The 18941-nt window shown below is 36.9% G+C and overlaps 6 protein-coding genes across 6 annotated transcripts; 3 read left to right on the top strand and 3 right to left on the bottom strand.

Moving 5' to 3' along the window:
• The first annotated feature begins 28 nt into the window (after nt 1–28).
• EV154DRAFT_530033 (regulator of volume decrease after cellular swelling-domain-containing protein) lies at nt 29–902 on the top strand. Its single transcript, XM_051603721.1, has 3 exons — nt 29–284; nt 351–568; nt 644–902. The coding sequence occupies exons 1-3, from the start codon at nt 142–144 to the stop codon at nt 865–867; spliced, it is 585 nt and encodes a 194-aa protein (XP_051451117.1). The 5' UTR covers nt 29–141; the 3' UTR covers nt 868–902.
• Nucleotides 903–3854, bottom strand: EV154DRAFT_607594 (glycosyltransferase family 20-domain-containing protein). The gene is made up of 5 exons (XM_051607622.1): nt 3284–3854; nt 3048–3188; nt 2856–2981; nt 2744–2796; nt 903–2670 (listed from the first exon to the last, which is right to left on the bottom strand). Exons 1-5 carry the CDS (start codon nt 3828–3830, stop codon nt 988–990), a joined length of 2550 nt encoding a protein of 849 aa, XP_051451116.1. The 5' UTR covers nt 3831–3854; the 3' UTR covers nt 903–987.
• Nucleotides 3855–9689: 5835 nt separating this feature from the next.
• Nucleotides 9690–9953, top strand: EV154DRAFT_392216 (uncharacterized protein; the record flags this gene model as incomplete). The annotated part of the gene is made up of 1 exon (XM_051595128.1): nt 9690–9953. A coding segment is annotated over one exon (264 nt), but the record flags the coding sequence as incomplete, so codon positions are not given.
• A 122-nt stretch (nt 9954–10075) lies between these two features.
• EV154DRAFT_607593 (peroxisomal biogenesis factor 11) lies at nt 10076–11062 on the bottom strand. Its single transcript, XM_051607621.1, has 4 exons — nt 10712–11062; nt 10419–10651; nt 10237–10347; nt 10076–10174 (listed from the first exon to the last, which is right to left on the bottom strand). Exons 1-4 carry the CDS (start codon nt 11042–11044, stop codon nt 10123–10125), a joined length of 729 nt encoding a protein of 242 aa, XP_051451114.1. The 5' UTR covers nt 11045–11062; the 3' UTR covers nt 10076–10122.
• Nucleotides 11063–13284: 2222 nt separating this feature from the next.
• EV154DRAFT_487800 (Cullin) lies at nt 13285–16088 on the top strand (the record flags this gene model as incomplete). Its single annotated transcript, XM_051599017.1, has 9 exons — nt 13285–13326; nt 13384–13734; nt 13815–14153; nt 14226–14351; nt 14410–14458; nt 14519–14877; nt 14931–15101; nt 15160–15998; nt 16064–16088. The coding sequence occupies 9 exons, from the start codon at nt 13285–13287 to the stop codon at nt 16086–16088; spliced, it is 2301 nt and encodes a 766-aa protein (XP_051451113.1).
• Nucleotides 16089–16297: 209 nt separating this feature from the next.
• Nucleotides 16298–17985, bottom strand: EV154DRAFT_431718 (uncharacterized protein; the record flags this gene model as incomplete). Its single annotated transcript, XM_051596632.1, has 3 exons — nt 16298–16361; nt 16439–17358; nt 17455–17985. The coding sequence occupies 3 exons, from the start codon at nt 17983–17985 to the stop codon at nt 16298–16300; spliced, it is 1515 nt and encodes a 504-aa protein (XP_051451112.1).
• Nucleotides 17986–18941: the final 956 nt, after the last annotated feature.

The raw sequence follows: 18941 nt of genomic DNA, 5'->3' as shown, positions 1-18941 counted from the left end.
AAGAGAGAAGCGTCCCTGAGCGATGTCCATCCTAAATGCTTTAATGTAGTGTGTGTAGTGTTCCGCCAATTTAGAAGCCCAAGCACACACAACCGAAAACTTTTTCACCCTTTAGATCTTTTCCTCATCCTTTTAGATTTAATGACTGTTACACTTCTCCATGAAGCACCTAACGTGTCTTCTTTAAAGCCTCGCCATGTTCAAAAAGACACTGCTCTCTTAATTTCTCCTCCTTTGGCTGGTCATGAAGGACCCATCTTTGGTGATTTGTCTGTGTGTGAAGAGTAAGTTTTAATTTCTTTTATGTATGCCCATTAACTGACTATTTTTTCTTTTCTTTTCTAACGTAGTCAATTTTATTTTTATTCAGAATCTGCCAAGTCAGGCATCGCTGTTCAGTATCCCGACATTATCATTCACGCCATTTCAAGACAAGACGGCCAACCCAACATTTACTGTCAGTTAGATGCCGGTTTATTCTTCCCCAACCAACAATTACCAGAGGATGAGCAAGAATTAGAGGAAACTGTCACAGAGCTTCGCTTGATCCCCAAAGATGGTGGTGCATGTAAGTCAGAACATTGGCATGACACGTAATATTTGCTAATAAAAAAGAGGGGGTTCTATTTTATCTTACTTATAGTGGAAGGTATCTATATGGCCATGTCAGAATGCGCAGCTCTTCACCCTGATGAAGAATTTATGGCAGAACAAGAAGCATATGGCGAAGAGGAATATTATGCCGATCCCAGCGATGAAATGGAACTAAATGAAATGCAACAAGCCGCTCTGGCTCATTTGGAATCTGTGTTTGAACCACCTACCACCAATGGACATAAATTCGATGATATTGAAGAGGATCAATAAACAATAAAGAAAAGTTTATTATGTAAATAAAAAATGGGTTTGAAGAGAGAGAGAAAAAGATGATTGTGTAAAATGTGTATATATTATATTTCTTCGATAAAAAAACCTCCAGGGCTTCCTCTATTGTTTGTCAGCATGTGCCATCTTGGCCAAAAGATCAATTACATTGGAAGGATATTCGACTTGCCAGTTAGCCATACTCTTTTTCATGGTAGGTCCGACCGTGATGGAGTAAAGAGAAGATTTGATATCTGCCCAAGTCTTTTCAATATTACCTGTGTTCAGTTGGTCTTGGTAACGAGTAAAGTATGCAGCAGAAAGTGTACGGAACATATCTTCATCCGTCTTGTCATCACCAGCGCAAACAATAAAATCGGAATTGGGGTGTTGGATCATGATACGCTTAACAATTTCTCCCTTGTTAATCATCATAGGTCGAACCTCCAGATTCTTCTTACCCACCAAAATCTCAACTGGCATCTTGGAAACAACGGAACTCTCTAAATGGTTTTGACACTCCTTGGCTTGGAATAAACCGTACTCTTCATCGGCCATACGATAATGCCATGTAATCGAAGACTTCTTATGTTCAACAAAACTACCTTCAGTACGTTCAGTGTAGTAGTCAAAGATCTCAATCACATCCTTCTTCCATGACATATCAACATCTTCCAATACATTTGTCCATTGTGTGGAGTTGGACGCCTTGATGAAACAGCCATGCTCAGCACTTAAACCAAGGTTCTTGATATCACCTAACCATTCTTCTAAACAGGCTTGATCACGACCAGAAACAACCCAAACATTATTACGAGGGTCATTACAAAGTTCTTGAAGATAATTGATCATGTCAGCGGAGGGTTTAGCATCTGTAGGAACAGAAACAATAGGTGCCAAAGTACCATCGTAATCAAAGAACATAAGACGCTCCTTGGCATTCTTATAACTTTCAATAAGTTGGTCAGGGTTCAAAGCAGGGGTAGACTGGGATTGGAGAGAAAAGTTTTTGGTGCTTTCAACAAGTTGCTTGACAAATGAATTAGCCCAATAAGCAGCGGAATGTTCTTTCACGTAGTCAAAAAGTTGTGTTTGGCGGGTAGCCTTTTCTTCAGCAGTCATTAATAAGGCTTCGTTCAAAGCCTTGGCAACACCAGCATAATCGAAAGGGTTGACAATCATAGCAGCACCTAATGAACCAGCAGTACCAGTAAATTCAGATAAAATGAGAGGACCATGGGCTTCCTTTTGACAAATAATGTACTCCAGAGAAGTTGTGTTCATACCATCTCTTAAGCTTGTAATTAAACCAACATCAGCGACAGACAAAAGAGCATAGTATTCGTCACGATCAATATCTTGATAGTAATGATGGACAGGAGTAAATTCAAGAGAACCGTAAAGACCGTTGATATGGCTAACCAGCTCAGACACCTTGGTTTCTAGCTTGGAGTTATCGCCATAAGTAGGGGTTGTAACTTGAACCAAGACCACTTCCTTGCGCCATTCAGGATAATCGTGCAAGAACTTTTCAAAGGCATGCAATTTTTGGAGAACACCCTTGGTAGAATCCAACTTATCACGACCAATAATAATCTTCTTACCGGCATACATGGCACGGATAGCATTCATCTTGGGTCCAACAGTAGGCTCTTGACGGAATCGATCAACACGGCTGGCATCAATACCAATAGGGAATGTGCCAACAGAAACGATGTGTCCATTGACGTTGACACCGGTTTGTGTGGATTCACAACCAAGGACACGGGTACAGGCACCGATGAAATGTCTTGCGTAAGAATATGTCTGATAAAAAAATTTTAGTCTCTGTGATTTGTTGAGTTTCTTTTTTTTTTTTTTTTTTTTTTTTTTTTTTTACCTGGAAACCCACTAAATTGGCTCCCAACAAACCACGAAGGATTTCCTTGCGGTCTATCAAAAATATTAGCCTTTTTTTAATCTCGTACGTAATTATTCAGTAATGTACTTACTTGACAAACAGCGGAAAATCTCAGAACTAGGGAAAGTAGCGTGGATGAAGAGTCCGATAGGAGCATCTGGGATTAATTCTCTCAGCATCTCGGGTACCAATAATAAATGATAATCATTGATAAAGACTAAAAAAAAACAAAGGATTCTTAGTACTACTCAAAAACAAACTTTCACTGATCACTACTACTTACTGACATCTCCAGGACGATATTGTGCGGCAATTACTTCGGCAAATTGACGATTCACAGCAACATAATCTTCCCAGTATTGCTTTTCAGATCTTCCGTCATTATCATTTGTCCAGACCAGATAATGGAATAATGGCCAAAGTACTACATGAAACCTGTTTAGTATTTTTTTGCTTTCCCGTGCTTGAACCAAAACAGCAGAATAAAAAGACGCGTTTTTTCGCAGTATCACTATTTACCTTCTTTACAATAACCTTCGTAATGGCCACGGGATTTACTATCCAAAAAGATGGGTATAATATGACCAGTTTCCATCAAAAGGCCTGATAATTTGGTCTTATCTTCCTCAGATAAATCTTCGCTTGGTACCACCACCTTGTTGGATTCGTCCTTGATAGGTCCAGTCCATCCAATGTGTAAAGTTTGATATTCATCATTTAAGCTTTGCAAACCGGCATTGAGAGCACCGTGACCTCTATTTTGTACAATCATCCACTCAGCAGCACGAAATTGGGCACGCAAGGTACCACGACGGTGATGATGACGAGTCACTTTAGAGATTGGAGCAGCGTTCACATCCTCATCTTCATCTTCCTCGGTTTCGGTGGGAGGGCGAGGCGAGGATTTAGCGGGATCATCACTCACCACTGTAGACACACTATTGGATGATCTTGAAATATGATAAGGGATTTGATGGGTCACGTTAATAATACGGCCTGAAATTTGAGGCATTCTTCCTGCCAATGGTAAGTAGTCGGCAACCTTTTCTGCAGTTAATGGTGACATTTTGGCCTTGTTTTTTTATAAAATATAATAATGAAGAAGGAAAAAGAAGATTTATGGAAAAAAAAAGTGTAATTATATAATAAAAATAAAAATCGCGGGCTTAGAAATAATCGCATGAAGCCATTTTAGGAACTCATCACTCTGTTGCAATTCTCGGAAAATTCTGGCCTCAGCTTTGTTTGCGGACTCGTCAATGTTTGTTAAATATGAAATTGATCTTCCATTGTTAACTATAAACTGTACTGTTCTTTTTTTGTTATGTGTGTGCAGTCAATAAGACCACACAATTATTTTCAAGACAAGTAGAAAAATATAAAACAAAGCCAGAAAATAGATCCTTGTCCATGTGACAGCATTATGTCATCATTGCCATATTTTTTTTTTTTATTATTATTTATTCATACAAATGAAATAATTGCTGCAAAAAAGGCACACAACTGGAAATCAAGATTGAATCTTGACTTGTTAGTACCTTTATTTATTAGATACCATTGCTGTTTTCATGCTTTATATAAGAAAGGGTCCCGTCATCCTTTTGTTGAAAAGTACATGGCAGTTTGATTTCATCAAGATAAGAAAAACTGCGACTCGATTGGGCGAGTAACTTAATGAACTTTGCTTTCTTTTTTGTTATTATTATGTCACGCACAGTTACACCATAGATACAGCACCCCCTCTTATGTATTTTTTCTGATTTATTCAGTTGTGATAACAAATGACCCGTATTATAATATATTTCCAGTGGCAATTTCCTGTTATTGCCTTATCAATGATTGATTTGGGGAGATCCTATTATTGACCCCATCATGATGTCACTTTAGACAAATTGAGCAATCTACGTGTAACATCAAATCCTCCAATAGTCCCGACACATACTCCCATTTTATTACTCGGCGGGTTACAGAATCATTTCCCGCCTTGAGCGAACGTGCGTTCACTTGTAATTTGGACTTGGAAGCATAATTATTTCCCAATGGATACACGTTCCATGTACAATTACAGAGTTTTGTTTTTCTAAAAAATTGTTGAAAAAAAATTTTTTATAGGTTAGCATCCAATCAGGCTGTATTCCGTTTGCTACTGTCAAGATTTTGTGAATTCTAGCGTACCACAAATTTATTTCCAAATGCTGTAAATTTTTTTTTATCCATCGATTATCACTTGCACTTTTTATGTAAAACGGAAAGAATTTTAGAAATGACCTTTCATTATGTTTATTCTCCTTGAGATTTGCCGACGCAATTATATGATATGTGCTCTGATATTACTGATTATGTATGTAATTGCATTATCAGACCTATTACAAAATTTTTATCAAATTTGAAATATTGATGCTTAATACCATATGTCTGTGTGTATGTGTGTTGGGGGTTAATGTGATCTGAATAATGTTACAGCGAAACTTTTTTTTTAAAAAAGATAATATTAGCTATCAGAAAATACATGCTGAATTCGGCGCCCTGGCAGTCAACGTAAAAAAACACTGTATACATTTTTAAAGAAAAAATGTATACAGGCTCTCTTTTTAAAGTATCATGTGCTTATAGGTAAGTTCCTGTGGGACAAACAATCAGCTTTTAGTCCAGGTACGTAGGCAACATAATCAGTATCCAGCCAACTTATAAATTTGAGTTCTTAAAGATGTTTAAGCATGCGATGGATTTATTAATCCGAAATTAAATATATTCTTTTTAATTTTGTAAGTTTATGTTTATAATTTCTAGATTATTTTTTTAAAAAAAAAAAAAAAAAAAAAAAAAAAAAAACTTTAATAAGCCCGCAGGTTAACAAACTATGATAAAAGGTAGCTACAGAACTGAGAAATTAGAAATAAGAACCAGCTGATGAAACTCATCTGTTTAAATAAAGTCTATTTTATACTAAGAATCTGGCCCATCATGGTATTGTCATCCGACTATCTTTTGGATCACGTGATGGTCTTCACATAAGTCTTTACGTCTATTGACATGCCATATCGTCTGAACCTCCTAGAATGATCGATTTTTGTTTTCCATAAAATATGCTTCACTATCATTACAAGATAGTACTGAAACGCGGATAGACAACTACCGAGTTCTGATTTGGATGATTAAATGTACGATAAAATCATTTTGACATAAGCTCTTGTTTATCAGCTTAAAAAAAATCTTCTTCACACACTTTTTTTCATTTTGCTTTACCTTTAACATACTTCCTTTTTTTTAAAAAATGAAAGTTAGAAGGTTAGTATATAATAATTTTTGGTTTTTCAAGAAACACTAAATTATTAGTTCTTTTTTTTAAAAAAAAAAAAAAATATAAAAGATAAATTGCAATTCTTGCGATATTACAGCTACGGCTAGTCTTTGCTAGAGGATGATTGTTTTCTTGGGTTTTAGGAGCTCACTGAATGGGCACGTTCTAAACAGCAGATATTGCACTGTTAATAGCTGTAATCAGACCGGATTGCTAATTTTGGTAGGAAGTGGTATAAATAAATACGTTTGAAAAAAAAATATGGAGGTCTAGACATTTCCTCTGTTACGTTACGTTTTCATGACTTTTCAAGGTAAGTTTAATGTCATGTATTATATTTGGTTGAAAAGTTAATATTGCTCCATATAAATAGGAGACTTAACTAATGACATACAAAATACCCTTCCGTGAACGCCCTGGTTCTGATCGGATAAGTAAATTCGTTCTGAAACATCCTGGCGTGAAGAACATAATTACAGAAACTTCAATGGATTTCCCATGGAGATTATTATAGAATAGACGACGCAGAATGGGATCACAGTTTCAGACATGACGTCGTATATGAGGCTATGCATTTGTCTTTGGATCAACCACCCAATATTGTAGAAGTATAAGCAACATCTTTAGACAGTGATCTTCGCGAATGCGATCGATTTCTACAGTTTTTGACCGTATTTATCACGAATGCGATACTATTATTAACCGCAGTTTAGCGGTATTCTCATAACGTCCCTGTTATATCACATTCTATACCCTTGTATTATGAACAATTATATTTTTGTATTTTGAACAATTATATTTTTGTATTTTGAACAGTTATATTTTTGTATTTTGAATAATCGTTTTTATTTTATTTTTTATATGGCGTAAAAATAGCGAAGAATAAAGCTGTATATTTATAAAATAACAATGGCAAAAGGATTATGGGGATGAAATTACAGATAAACTTTATAAATTTTTCCAAAGAAGGGTATTATACAAACATGAAAGCTTCATTATTACCTAAAATAAAAATATTAGTGGATAACTTACATAGGTCACCGTTGCCTCTTTACTTACCTTAGCCTAGTGAGTGTTTTGTATGCATTATATCTATAGAATACTATGTTGAAATATAGTACAATCATATATAATAAGTCACTTAAATTTCTATCTAATGGTGATATAAAGAAAAGCAGGTATACTTAGTTGTATAGACAAATATTGGACTTAACTTGACGGATGCGAGAAGTCTACTAACAGGTTTACTTAGCGCGGGGGCAGGGGAAGAGCACATCTGTGCCGAGAATGAGTAATAGAGGTTTGTGGGTTTGGATGCTGACAAAATTATATGTTCGGTTGTTCCGGCCAATGCCACTGATCATCCATATAACATATATGTCACATTGACTGGTGAGGCGTTTGAGGCGGATATGTCAAGAAAATGTATTTAACGTGACACAAAATATCCATCCCAGATTATAAACCAAACCATCATCTTTGTTTCTCTTAAATAAAATCATCAATAATTATCGTAAAGCACCATTTTTTTAAAATATATCATTTTAATATTTATTTCTAACCTCTAAGAATAGCAAAATCAATATTTGTAGCTATCTGTTTTTTTGGAGTTAAACGATGTTTTCGCCAAAATGCGATATGAGTCGTATTCACCGCGATTGCCCCAAAATTTTGCGGTGCAGTATGTGTGAGTTATAGTTTACTTTCAATTCTCTTTGGATATTTCTGCGTAAGATTAAGGTCAAACGAGCTCAAAGGTGAAAGGGTGATGACAGAATTGTCAAATAAGTATTAATCGTTCAATATAAGTTTATTTGTAATTACTGCATTATTTTTGATTGCATAGTCTTGTTTCCAGGTCTTTAGAACAGCCAAATCACAGATCTTACGTTCAGACTACGTGCACTTTGACTGTTCCTAAGAAAAGCGCTTGTAGAACGGGGATGTTTTGTAAAAATGTCACTCGATGACATATCCGGTGAATAAACATCAAAAAAGACATTAACTCGATTTAGCGTTAAAAAAAGACCGAATCAGGTACGGCAAAAGAGCGAAATGAAAAAAAGCCCTTGTTAAGTTGATAATACCAGTCTATCGTTCGATCTAGCTTTTTTTTTTTTTTAGCTTAAAGAAACGAAACAAAAGATCATCTGTGATGAAGATCCAACTTAGTTAGGGTTGAAAGGGTATCACGAACTGACAAGATTGATATTTTTGAATCTAGGTTTGCCTCTTTCCAAGAAAAAGCCTAGTTTTCTTTCACGTGTGTAACGTTAAATACACATTGCGGGCAATCATGTCGTCAGGTTTTTGCCGCTACTACGTCATGGCATGAATGCATTAAAAAAGCTAATTTTTAAATTGGGAAGGCCTGAATTGACTTTTGAATGTCAGAATGACGATAGAAAAATATTTCATGTATAAATACTAACTGAAAACTCCCTGTTTATTCTCATCTTCTTTTGAATATACACATACATAAACACAAACACACACAAATATAAAATGGACAACCAACACATGAACCCCAACATTATGCACAACATGGGCCAAGACCAAGGCGTTGATAGCCACGTCCCTCACCATGAATTAAATGGCCACTCTTTGACTGACAGTCATGGAAGTTTTGATCATAACCGTCACCTTGGCTTAGGAAGTCACTCTGATCACGCTAATAATCAATATGGTGATATGAACAGTCAACACATTGGAATGAATAATACCCCCATCCATGACCAATACAGCCAAGACAACTTCAACGCTCAAAACGGTGGCATAGCACCTCAACGTACTGAAATGAACAACTACCCACAAAACAGCATGCATAACCCATCTGCCACCCTGGGTCAAGACAACAACTTGTACGATCAAGGATCTGGTCGTCACAGCCACTTACATAGTCAAGGTTCCGGCCATCACAATCCTATTCATGATAAAGTTGCAGGAATAGTCCATCGCGATCAATCACATAACCAACTAGGTGATGATAGAAACTTAGCTGGTGCTACTGTTGAAGACATCAACCGTGCCACCCATCAACAAACCGATCCTCCCTTTGTCCCTGGTATGAGCGATCTCCAAACTCCAGGTCACAAGCATCATTTAAGTAACAGTGTTCCCTCTGCATCGGGTCAGTTCATTGGCAATAGCACAACGAGAACTTACCCCGCACACGATCTTTACCAAGCTGGAAGCAACGATTCTTCTCCAAAGACAAGACCCATGAGCCACCCTGTATTGGGCAACAATGATTACTCCCAAAACATGGCATCTACAAGCCAACCTATTTCTGGAAACAACATGCATCATTCTATGGATCGTAGTTTACCTGGTAACCACTCCCCCAACATGTCTCCAACAGACCGTAATTTCTCTGGTAGTCAAACCTCAAATATGTCCCCAATGGAACATCACATGCCCGGGAATCATTCTTCTGGTATGTCTCCACCCGAGCATCATTTGCCTGGACACCGTTCTTCCGGTGTATCTCCAATGGATCATCATACTTCTGGACGTCATTCCGCCGATATGACACCCACAAGCCATCCTTTTCCTGGTAACAACAACAACACTAGCATTTTAAACAAGCACCCCGAACATTTGAGAGGTAGGGATGTTGTTTCTGCTGTATCTTCTACTCCTTCCGAATACGGTTCTTCAAGCGACAATATGAGTCCTCGTACTGCAAGTAGTCAAGATATGCCTGTTGCCGACAAGAATGCTTTCATTGAATCTAACGCCACCAAGAAGCACTGGCAACACAGTATGAGTCCTGCTGCCAGAGCCAAAGAACTAGGCGCCGAAATGCAGCAAGTCCTTCAAACCCGTAAGAGTCCCGAAAGAAAATCTCTCAAGATCGGCGAAAAGAAAGAATACAAGCTTGATTAAACTAAATAATCTGTTTGTTACCTTATACCATTAATCAATGTAATAAAATCGTACCCATATTTAAATTAGTTTTCGGGCTTCCTTCAAAATAGCACAAAAATACACAACTCTCAGTAAATACATGGGGTGATATAATATATGGTTTATTCAAAAGATCAAAAATGATACTCTATGCTAACTTGTTCCATTGAGTGATCATTGCTAATGCAGATGTAGTAATACTAAAAGAAGAAATAGTTAGAATAAAAAAGTAATTATCGTGAAGATAGTTATGAATTATTACCCAGCTAAGCCGACAATTCCCTCATCAGCCTTTAAGTAACCTAAACCAGTGGAAGGAATAATGATGTCGACAGCATCTTGGATGAAAGCATATCTGGTATTATATTTATCCCTAAGATAAAATTAAAATTGTTGCTTAATTTCCATTTCATTTGATTTATCCCTCCTAAATGCTAAACTTACTTTGCTAATTGCTTTTCTTGAGCCTTTAATTCGGCAAATTGAGCCTCTGATTTTTCCTCAGTGTTGACAATGGCTTTGCGAGTTTTCTCAAGCATGTGCTCGCGAACCTTGATTTGCTTGAACTTGTACAAACCTGAAACCAGAGACGCGGTGATAGCAGCAAACCAACATCTTTGACCAAGCTCGGTGATCTTCTTGATATTAGGGGACTTGTAAAAATTGATAGAATTTGCCTATGTTTAAAAGATGATTAATAAACCTAGTTAAAACACCAATTATACGATATTACTTACTAAAACAAAGACCTCAGAAAGATAATAGAATGCCATACCGATTTGTTTGGCAACAGCGGTATAACGTAAGACCTCGTCTTTAATAGTCAAGCTCTTGACGCCAGTCTGAGCAAATTCAACAGGCTTTAAAAGACGAAAGAATTTACGACCGTTACCAAGATGAGTCTTCAAGTCGACCCAGCGTTGAATGGTGTCCTTGGGTGCACCACTACGAAATAAATAGAAGGCGTAGAAACGAGCAAAGTATTGTACAAGACGACAAAGCTTCTCACGACCTACAGTGGTGTTTAAGTAACGGTTGAAGTGGTCAACGCCTGAATGAGTAAGAACCATCTTGTATTAAAAAAAAGGGGGTATAAAGGGGAATAAGAAAAATAAGATGTTCGATGAAGTGATATTCACATGAAGTTCCGTGACAGCTTTTTTTTTAGTAGATCCAATGACTAAAGTTATATTCTCGCATCTGGCACAGCGCATGTACTTTTATCTTTACCCGGGCACACAGTTTTTTTTTGTATTATTGGGCTGACCTACCCTTAATGGTATAAAAATATACAACGATCATACGTAAATGCGAATAAATATTCTTCTTTGTTTATAATAACATGTTGACCATCTAAATAACCGTAATCTTCTCTCTTACATGCATATAATCGAATCCATAACGTCACTTAATACAAATTTCTCCCTTGACTTCAAATTGATTTTGCACAATTATATCTGCATGAGGATGATCCCGCGCGATTGTTATTGAGATTATTGGCCCTACACCATATTTTAGATACCGCGACAAAAGACTCCCAATTCAATTATAGAAACCTAGAATAATCACGAAAACCGTCTGATTCTAAGAGAGTCAGAGGAATCTCTAAAAATATACGCTTGCAGGTCTTTTATACGTTTATTTAAAAATCCTTACATCGCCTTCTACCATATCTCACAAATCTTACACATGTCTGTGCATCCAGGAAGGTTTTGTAGAGGAGGTATGTCCTCACGATTAACCGTTGAAGCAAATACATGGTATTTAGTATTCTTTACTAATCTCTTGATATATTTTATAGTTTATTTATCGAAAGCCTTGCAAAAAAAACAGGTCGTCTGGTCGTTGTTGATGAGGCATTCTGTTGGTTCATAGATTATTTTACATACGCGCAGGATGATTTTATTGATCAGTGTAGTTTTGGCAGACCGCAAATGCCGTTTTAAACTCGATTTGCTCTGTTTAAGCTCAATGTGTATACAAAAATCATACAAGAGAATATCACGAGCTTTCTAACTAGGCAAGTTTCGTCGACCGCTTCACCTTCATCAACTAGTTCTTGTTTTATTGTTGTTGTTACAATTGAGAGACAATAATCTCCTTTACACTTTCTTTTTCTATTCCATATAAATTATCATTTTTTGAAAGTTAATATTTACGTCTGCTTACAATCATCTATATGCTGTTACTGTTTCAAGACACCAAAGTTACTTACAAATGCAGGCGTAAAAAAGTAAAGTATAGGCTTGCAATTTAACATCTTAAAAACTTTGATACGACGAACTATACTCACAAATAAATTGCCTGAAGCAGAAAAAAATCGATAGGTACACTTAATACAACAATATTAGTTAAATGTGCTTCTTTCTTATTGAGCGGACATATTTATTACCCATTGGTTCACGAAGACAAACAACACCTTTGAAAGGAGAAGAATTGACACCTGGTTTACCAAATCTATTTGGTGTTGATGCAGTGAAAAAAATCATACAGGAAATCAAAGACAATTAAAATATTACAGATATGGAGCTATATTTCAAAACATAACGCAAAATAAGAGATATAAGAATGTCAGGTGGCGTCCTTGAACTTTTTCTAACGAATATTTATTATTTGGCAATGATATATACCTACATACAGTGTTCGGAAAGAAGCAAATATATCCCTAAATTTACGAAACATGATCCTTATTTCACACAACTCTAGATTTTGTGATACTTGGAAAAGACAGGAAACGAAGTTGTTTTGATGCTCTGAGCTACTAATTAAGAAAACATTATTAATGTGATCCTACCAGAATTGCATATTTTTATATTACAATGATTCTCGCCTGTCTTTGTTTTATTACAATTCCAACCTATATTTAATAAGATTAGCTTCGCGGGATTCTCCCTAAAATCAGACAATAGCATTGGCAAGAATTGGACGGGGTGTTTGTTAACGTTTCCTGCTTGGTGTTACGCACACATAATACTATCATAAACTAGATTTACGCAAGCTGAACGCATTTAAACACTTTTTTTTGTTCTGATTTTCTCACCATGATCATCACGTCAAACTCGTACTGACAATATACATCATGAAAAACTTTCATGCATGATGTGAATAGCCACGGACTGTTTACCTATGTAAAATCGGCTAGCATTCTTTGCGGCTTGATTGGCTGCCTTGAGGCTGGTCTTGGGCTATGATTGGCTGTTCTCAGGCGGCACTAAGTGTCTTTTTTTTAAAAAAAAATACGAGCATACCGGCCAAAAAGCAACACTCCTCTCCCTTTTATTTTCTTCTTCTTGGTAGTGATATAACAAAAATGTCGTTGAAGAAGGGTAAAATTAGACCTGTCAAGCGCATGGTAAAGTATCAAGAACGATATGAGCACCCTTCCCTTTCCGCTAATAAACAGAGTTAGACGGTTGACAATACACAAGAATACGATGAAGGTTTCGACATTCTCAGTAGTGCAATTACGGTAATTTTTCAAAAGCAAGCGAGAGAACTTTCCTATGAGTTATTGTACCGTACAGCCTACAAGTTGACGATTCGACAATTCGGTGAACGACTGTATCATGACGTTGAAAAGGTTATCGCGCAATATTTAGAAAGCACAGCAGAAAAAACCATTGTACCTGCATTCATCAATTCTTCGTCCGAATCAAGCAGTACAGCCGATGCTGGCGCATTGTTTCTTCAGACCATCAAGAGAGTTTGGGATGACTTTACAACCGCCATTGACCTGATTTTGCAAGTGTTATATTATCTCGTAAGCAGCACACATGAGAAAAAGAAAAATAGGGGAGTTTATATTTCCTTTATGATACTAATACTTATTTGTGTCATAAGAATGAAAGATTACCAAAGTACAACTTACCTAGTGTGTACGATATGGGTTTAAACCTGTTTCGTGATAAAGTGATCAGATCGGAAAAGTATCCTATCCAAAAGCAATTGATATCTGCGATGTTGACACAAATTCAATTGGAACGAAACGGGGATGTAATTGATCGCAGTGCCATTCAGTCAGCTGTCGCCATGCTGGTGGAACTCACAGACCCTTTGACAGGAAACACAGTATATGCCGTGGATTTTGAAGCAGAATACTTGGAAACAAGTACTTCATTCTATCAAATTGAAAGTCAAAAATTAGTTTCTTCCTATGACGCTCCTGAATTTATGCGAAAGGTACATTTTAACAAAAAAAAAAAAAAAAAAAAAAAAAACAACAAATATGAGTTTCTTATTTGAATTATGTAGGTGGAGAAACGTTTGGAGGAAGAATATGAAAGAACAATTCACTGTTTATCAATGACTACAGAAGTGAAGATTAGAACGATTGTGGAAACCCAATTAATCGCCAATAATATCAAGACATTGATGGAAGTAAGTTGATGATATTCATTTCATGATGCCAGAGTAATGATTGATGGGTATTATCTAGATGAAGAATTCAGGACTAGAGAGTATGTTGACTGCTGATAAATACGGAGGTAAAATAAAATAAAATAAGAATGAGGGATGGGCAGCAACGTATTGATAAGTCATCTTAGATTTATCACGCATGTACAGTTTATTTGCGCGCGTACCAGCTGGCCTGAGCGAAATGAAGAGCAACATTAGTAAATATATCCTCACCATGGGTGCCGAAATTAATCAACATATCAATACTGATTTAAAATCAAAGTCCACTGCCGAAAAGGGGTCTGGAAATGTTGCCATTTGCTGGGTAATGGAAGTGTTGACCTTGCAAGAGAAATTCGATAAAATATTGGATCTTGCCGCTGCTAAGGATAAGTCTTTCCAAACTGCCTTTAACGAAGCTTTTGAAAAGTTTATCAATGACAATCAAAAGTCAGCCGAATTTATTTCCTTGTTTATTGATGAAAATTTGAAGAAGGGACTCAAGGGTGTAAGTGAAATGTGTTGAAAAGAGAGATACTTGACTAAAATGTGAATTTATAGAAATCTGAGGATGAAGTGGATGATGTCCTTGACAAGACGATTACATTATTTAGATTTTTACAGGACAAGGATGTTTTTGAACGCTATTACAAGCAACATTTAGCAAAACGTTTATTGTTCAACCGAAGTGTATCCGATGACGCAGAGCGAGGCATGCTCTCCAAATTAAAGGTAATTACATATCGAGATCAAAGAGGATTATTGTTATTTACAAAGAAGCAACACTTAGAGAGAATGTGGTTATCAATTTACCAACAAGTTAGAAGGTATGTTTAATGATATGAAGTTATCTACCGAAATGAATGGTTACTTTAAGGACTATCTTGAGAAGTCAATACCTTCACAAGAAATACCCACGCTTGATGTTTCCGTCACGGTATTAACATCAACTTTTTGGCCGATGAATTTATCGGCCTCGCCTAAATGTGTCATGCCTGATATTGTGTTACAAGCATGTAAAGCATTTGAACATTTCTATTTCGATCGACACAATGGTCGTCGTCTTACATGGCAACCACAAATGGGTTCTGGTGATGTCCGTGCGCACTTTAAAAGCAGCAAGCATTTATTAAATGTATCTACATATGCAATGGTGATCCTTTTATTGTTCAACAAGGAGGATACAATGTCTTGGGATGATATCAAGAATGTAACACAGATTGCAGATCAAGATTTGAAGCGTACTTTGCAATCTTTGGCATGTGCCAAGTTCAAAATTCTAACAAAGTCATCTAAAGGACGGGATATTTTACCCGATGACACATTTTCTTTCAACAAGGACTTCACCTCCAACATGACACGTATCAAGATTCAGGCATTAGCATCAAAAGTTGAGTCGGATGGAGAGAGAAAGAATACACAGGATAAAGTGGACGAAGAGCGTAAACATCAGATCGAAGCTTCCATTGTGCGTATTATGAAGGATCGAAAATTGATGGAACATAATTTGTTGATTGCGGAAGTAACAAAACAATTGAGTTCAAGGTTTATGCCTAGTCCAGTCATGATTAAGAAACGCATTGAGGCACTGATCGATCGTGAGTATCTGGAAAGAAGTACAGATGACAGGTAAACATTTGTCTCACGATACACATGTATTTTATGACTAAAAAAACTATTTTATTCAACCACAGACGTTCATATCATTACCTGGCATAAAAAAACAGCAATTATAAAAAAAATCATTGAATATATTACCTTTTATCAAATATATATTACAGAAAGACAGAAAGAATAGTGATGGATGGAAATATTACAATAGCGGGTAAAAAAAAGGGAAAAGCCAAGTTGTTAAAAGGTGATGGGGGTAGGGGGGTGGGAGATGGTATGAACTTGACACTCTTTCTTTCTTTTTTCTTTTTTTTTTTTTAATCTTCTGTGCAACCTTGTTTATTTCTCTGATTACTTTTGTGCCGTTTTAACGCATCCAATCTATACATGCACACAAAGAAAAATTTTGATAAGTAACCATCCTTACTCACCTCCAAAAAAATAAAATTATCGTTTACCTGGAGAAACTCTTTTTGCATCCTTCACAACGGTACGGCTTATCCCCGCCATGTATTTTGGAATGTCTTTTCAAATCGTGATTTCTGCTAAAAGCAGCTGTACAGGCATGACATACAAACGGTCGATCGTCCGTGTGTGTTCTCGAATGACTCTTTAAATTATATAATCGGGCAAACGTTTTTCCACAGTTGGGGAACAGACAAGGATACACTGTTTGCGTTTGGTTATTGATCGTAGTTGTGATGGGTGTAGCGGATGCATATATTGTCATAGCAGCACTTTGGGTGTCCGCTAAAGCTGGATCAGATCGACGTCGTTTTTGTCCCGCTGTTGGTGTAGACGAAGAAGGTGATGAAACAGTAGAATAATTGGTCTGGTCATTCTGCTGCTGTTGTTGCTGTTGTTGTGCCTGATGTGCTACAGCAGCTACAGCAGCGGCTGCAGCGGCTGATAGTGCATTGTTATTGTCATTATTTGAGCTGGGAGCAAAAGGGTTGGTAAGGAAATACGGGTGATTGGCAAGCGTAGCAGCTGCAGCCAAGTTATTGTTCTGAGGCGAACTTGTTGCTGTACTATTATTATTACTGTGATTGAGTTGTTGTGCGTAAATGGCTAAAGCAGCGGCATCTGCGAAATTGATAGGTGGTGGATTATTGGGATCAATAGGGGATCGTGTAAAATTCAGACCGAGTGTGTCGTTTGTGTCGTTTGTAGTGGGTGTACTTGGGCTGGTATTATCTTGGTTAATAGAAACATTATCATGATGTGGCGATCCAGTAGCAGAAGATGATGTTGCATTATGGGCTACAGTCCCTAATAAGGCTTGTGATAATAAGGCTTCTATAGCGTGTTGATCTCCTTCCCTTGCCTTTTCCGTAATCTTCAACGCGATATCATTCCAATCCGTTGCTTCCAAGAACTTTAGTGCTTTATCGTCGCTTGTTTTATCATTTCCATCCAACGTATTATTCGTATTCGAGGTAGAAACATCGTTGGTAGCGGCGGCGACATTGACAGCGGCAGCAGCGTTTGTAGCGTTGGCAGCAGTTTCTTCTTCATCATTACGAATTTTATTTCTTAACCATTCTTGATCAACGTATTTGGAAGCTAAAGTATTATCCCATCTTTGTTTTAATTGTTTGCCCTTTCTTCCCGGAATAGAAGTTGCAATTTCTTTCCATCTACCATAACCATATCTCTTTATACCTGACAATAATAATTCGTCTTCCTCTCTTGTCCAGGTTCCACGTTTATAGTCTTGCATCATATCTTCACTGTTTAGGTCAATATCTTCTAAGCTGGAGGGTAAGCCAGGATAATTTCCAATCAACATCACATTATTCTCAAGTTCTTTCGTTATAGGTTCTTTCTCTTCTTTTTCCTTCTCTTTTTCTTCCGCTTGTGAAAGTCCCAATAATTGAAGTGCCGTAGCTGCTGCTGCTTGGTCCATCACATCTTCCTTAACATGAGGGTCTGTATCTACTAATGGTGCGTGTTGCAGTGGTTCTAGAGAAGGGAGTTTAATTTTCAACGAATAAACATGCATACCACAATATAATCTTTAATTACCTGACTGTGTGTTTGTATTATTCACTGTAATGTCATTATTTGCCAAAAGCGCCGCAGTTAATGCAGTGGAAGAGAGGTGGTGGTCGGGTGAGGAAGGTGTGGCGATAAATGAAGAAGTGGATGAGGTTCCGATATCGAGGGGTTGTTGTTGCTCTGATATAGTTGTATTGTCGATAATATTGTCATCGGACGATGATAGCAAAGGTTCTTGGGTTATATTGTTCTCGGGTCCCCGTTTATAATTGTAGGGTTGAGTTGATGAAGAGAAAAGATGTACACGAGCCATCGGATTGTTCTTTTTTTATTCAAGGGGTAATTATGCTTTATGCTACTTATTTTCGCCTGTTTTTGCCGGAGTTGCTTTCTTTCTAAAGAGGAAAAGCAAGAGGATACGACCCAAGCCTTCGCCAAGCCTCGATTTTTTTTTTTTTGTATTCAAAAAAAAATTTGCGAATAACCAAAAAAAAAAATGACGTCAGAGATTTTCTGTTTTTCTTGAGGAATGCTGAAACAGATTTCTATTTCGAGGATTACTCGTTAAATAACATCACATGTTCATGAATAAGGCACAGTGGGATGCCATTTTCTTCATGCTAAGAGTTTAGCTTTATAAAATACTATCGCTTTTAAAATAGTGGTAACAGATATCTACGCAACGTAGACCAATAATGAACTCCTTTGGGTTTATTCCTTTTACACAATCTCATATGATGACTATGTTTTTGACTAGTTTAATACTCTTTATTAAACCCAGTAGATTAGCTTCTACACATATTTCCGACTTGAGATCCACGATCTCCTGGAAATCTGTGATCGTCAATCAAATTCATCTTGGTATTTATCAAGTAGCTTGTCACGCCAAAGTGTCCTATGAACAGTACTGTGCCAAATTAACGATATGGTAACCCGAGTCAATAAATGATACTCTGTAAT

Source organism: Mucor mucedo (assembly GCF_025094135.1).
Source record: "Mucor mucedo strain NRRL 3635 chromosome Unknown EV154scaffold_204, whole genome shotgun sequence".
Classification (NCBI taxonomy): domain Eukaryota; kingdom Fungi; phylum Mucoromycota; class Mucoromycetes; order Mucorales; family Mucoraceae; genus Mucor; species Mucor mucedo.
This window is presented reverse-complemented; position numbering and strand designations above follow the sequence as displayed.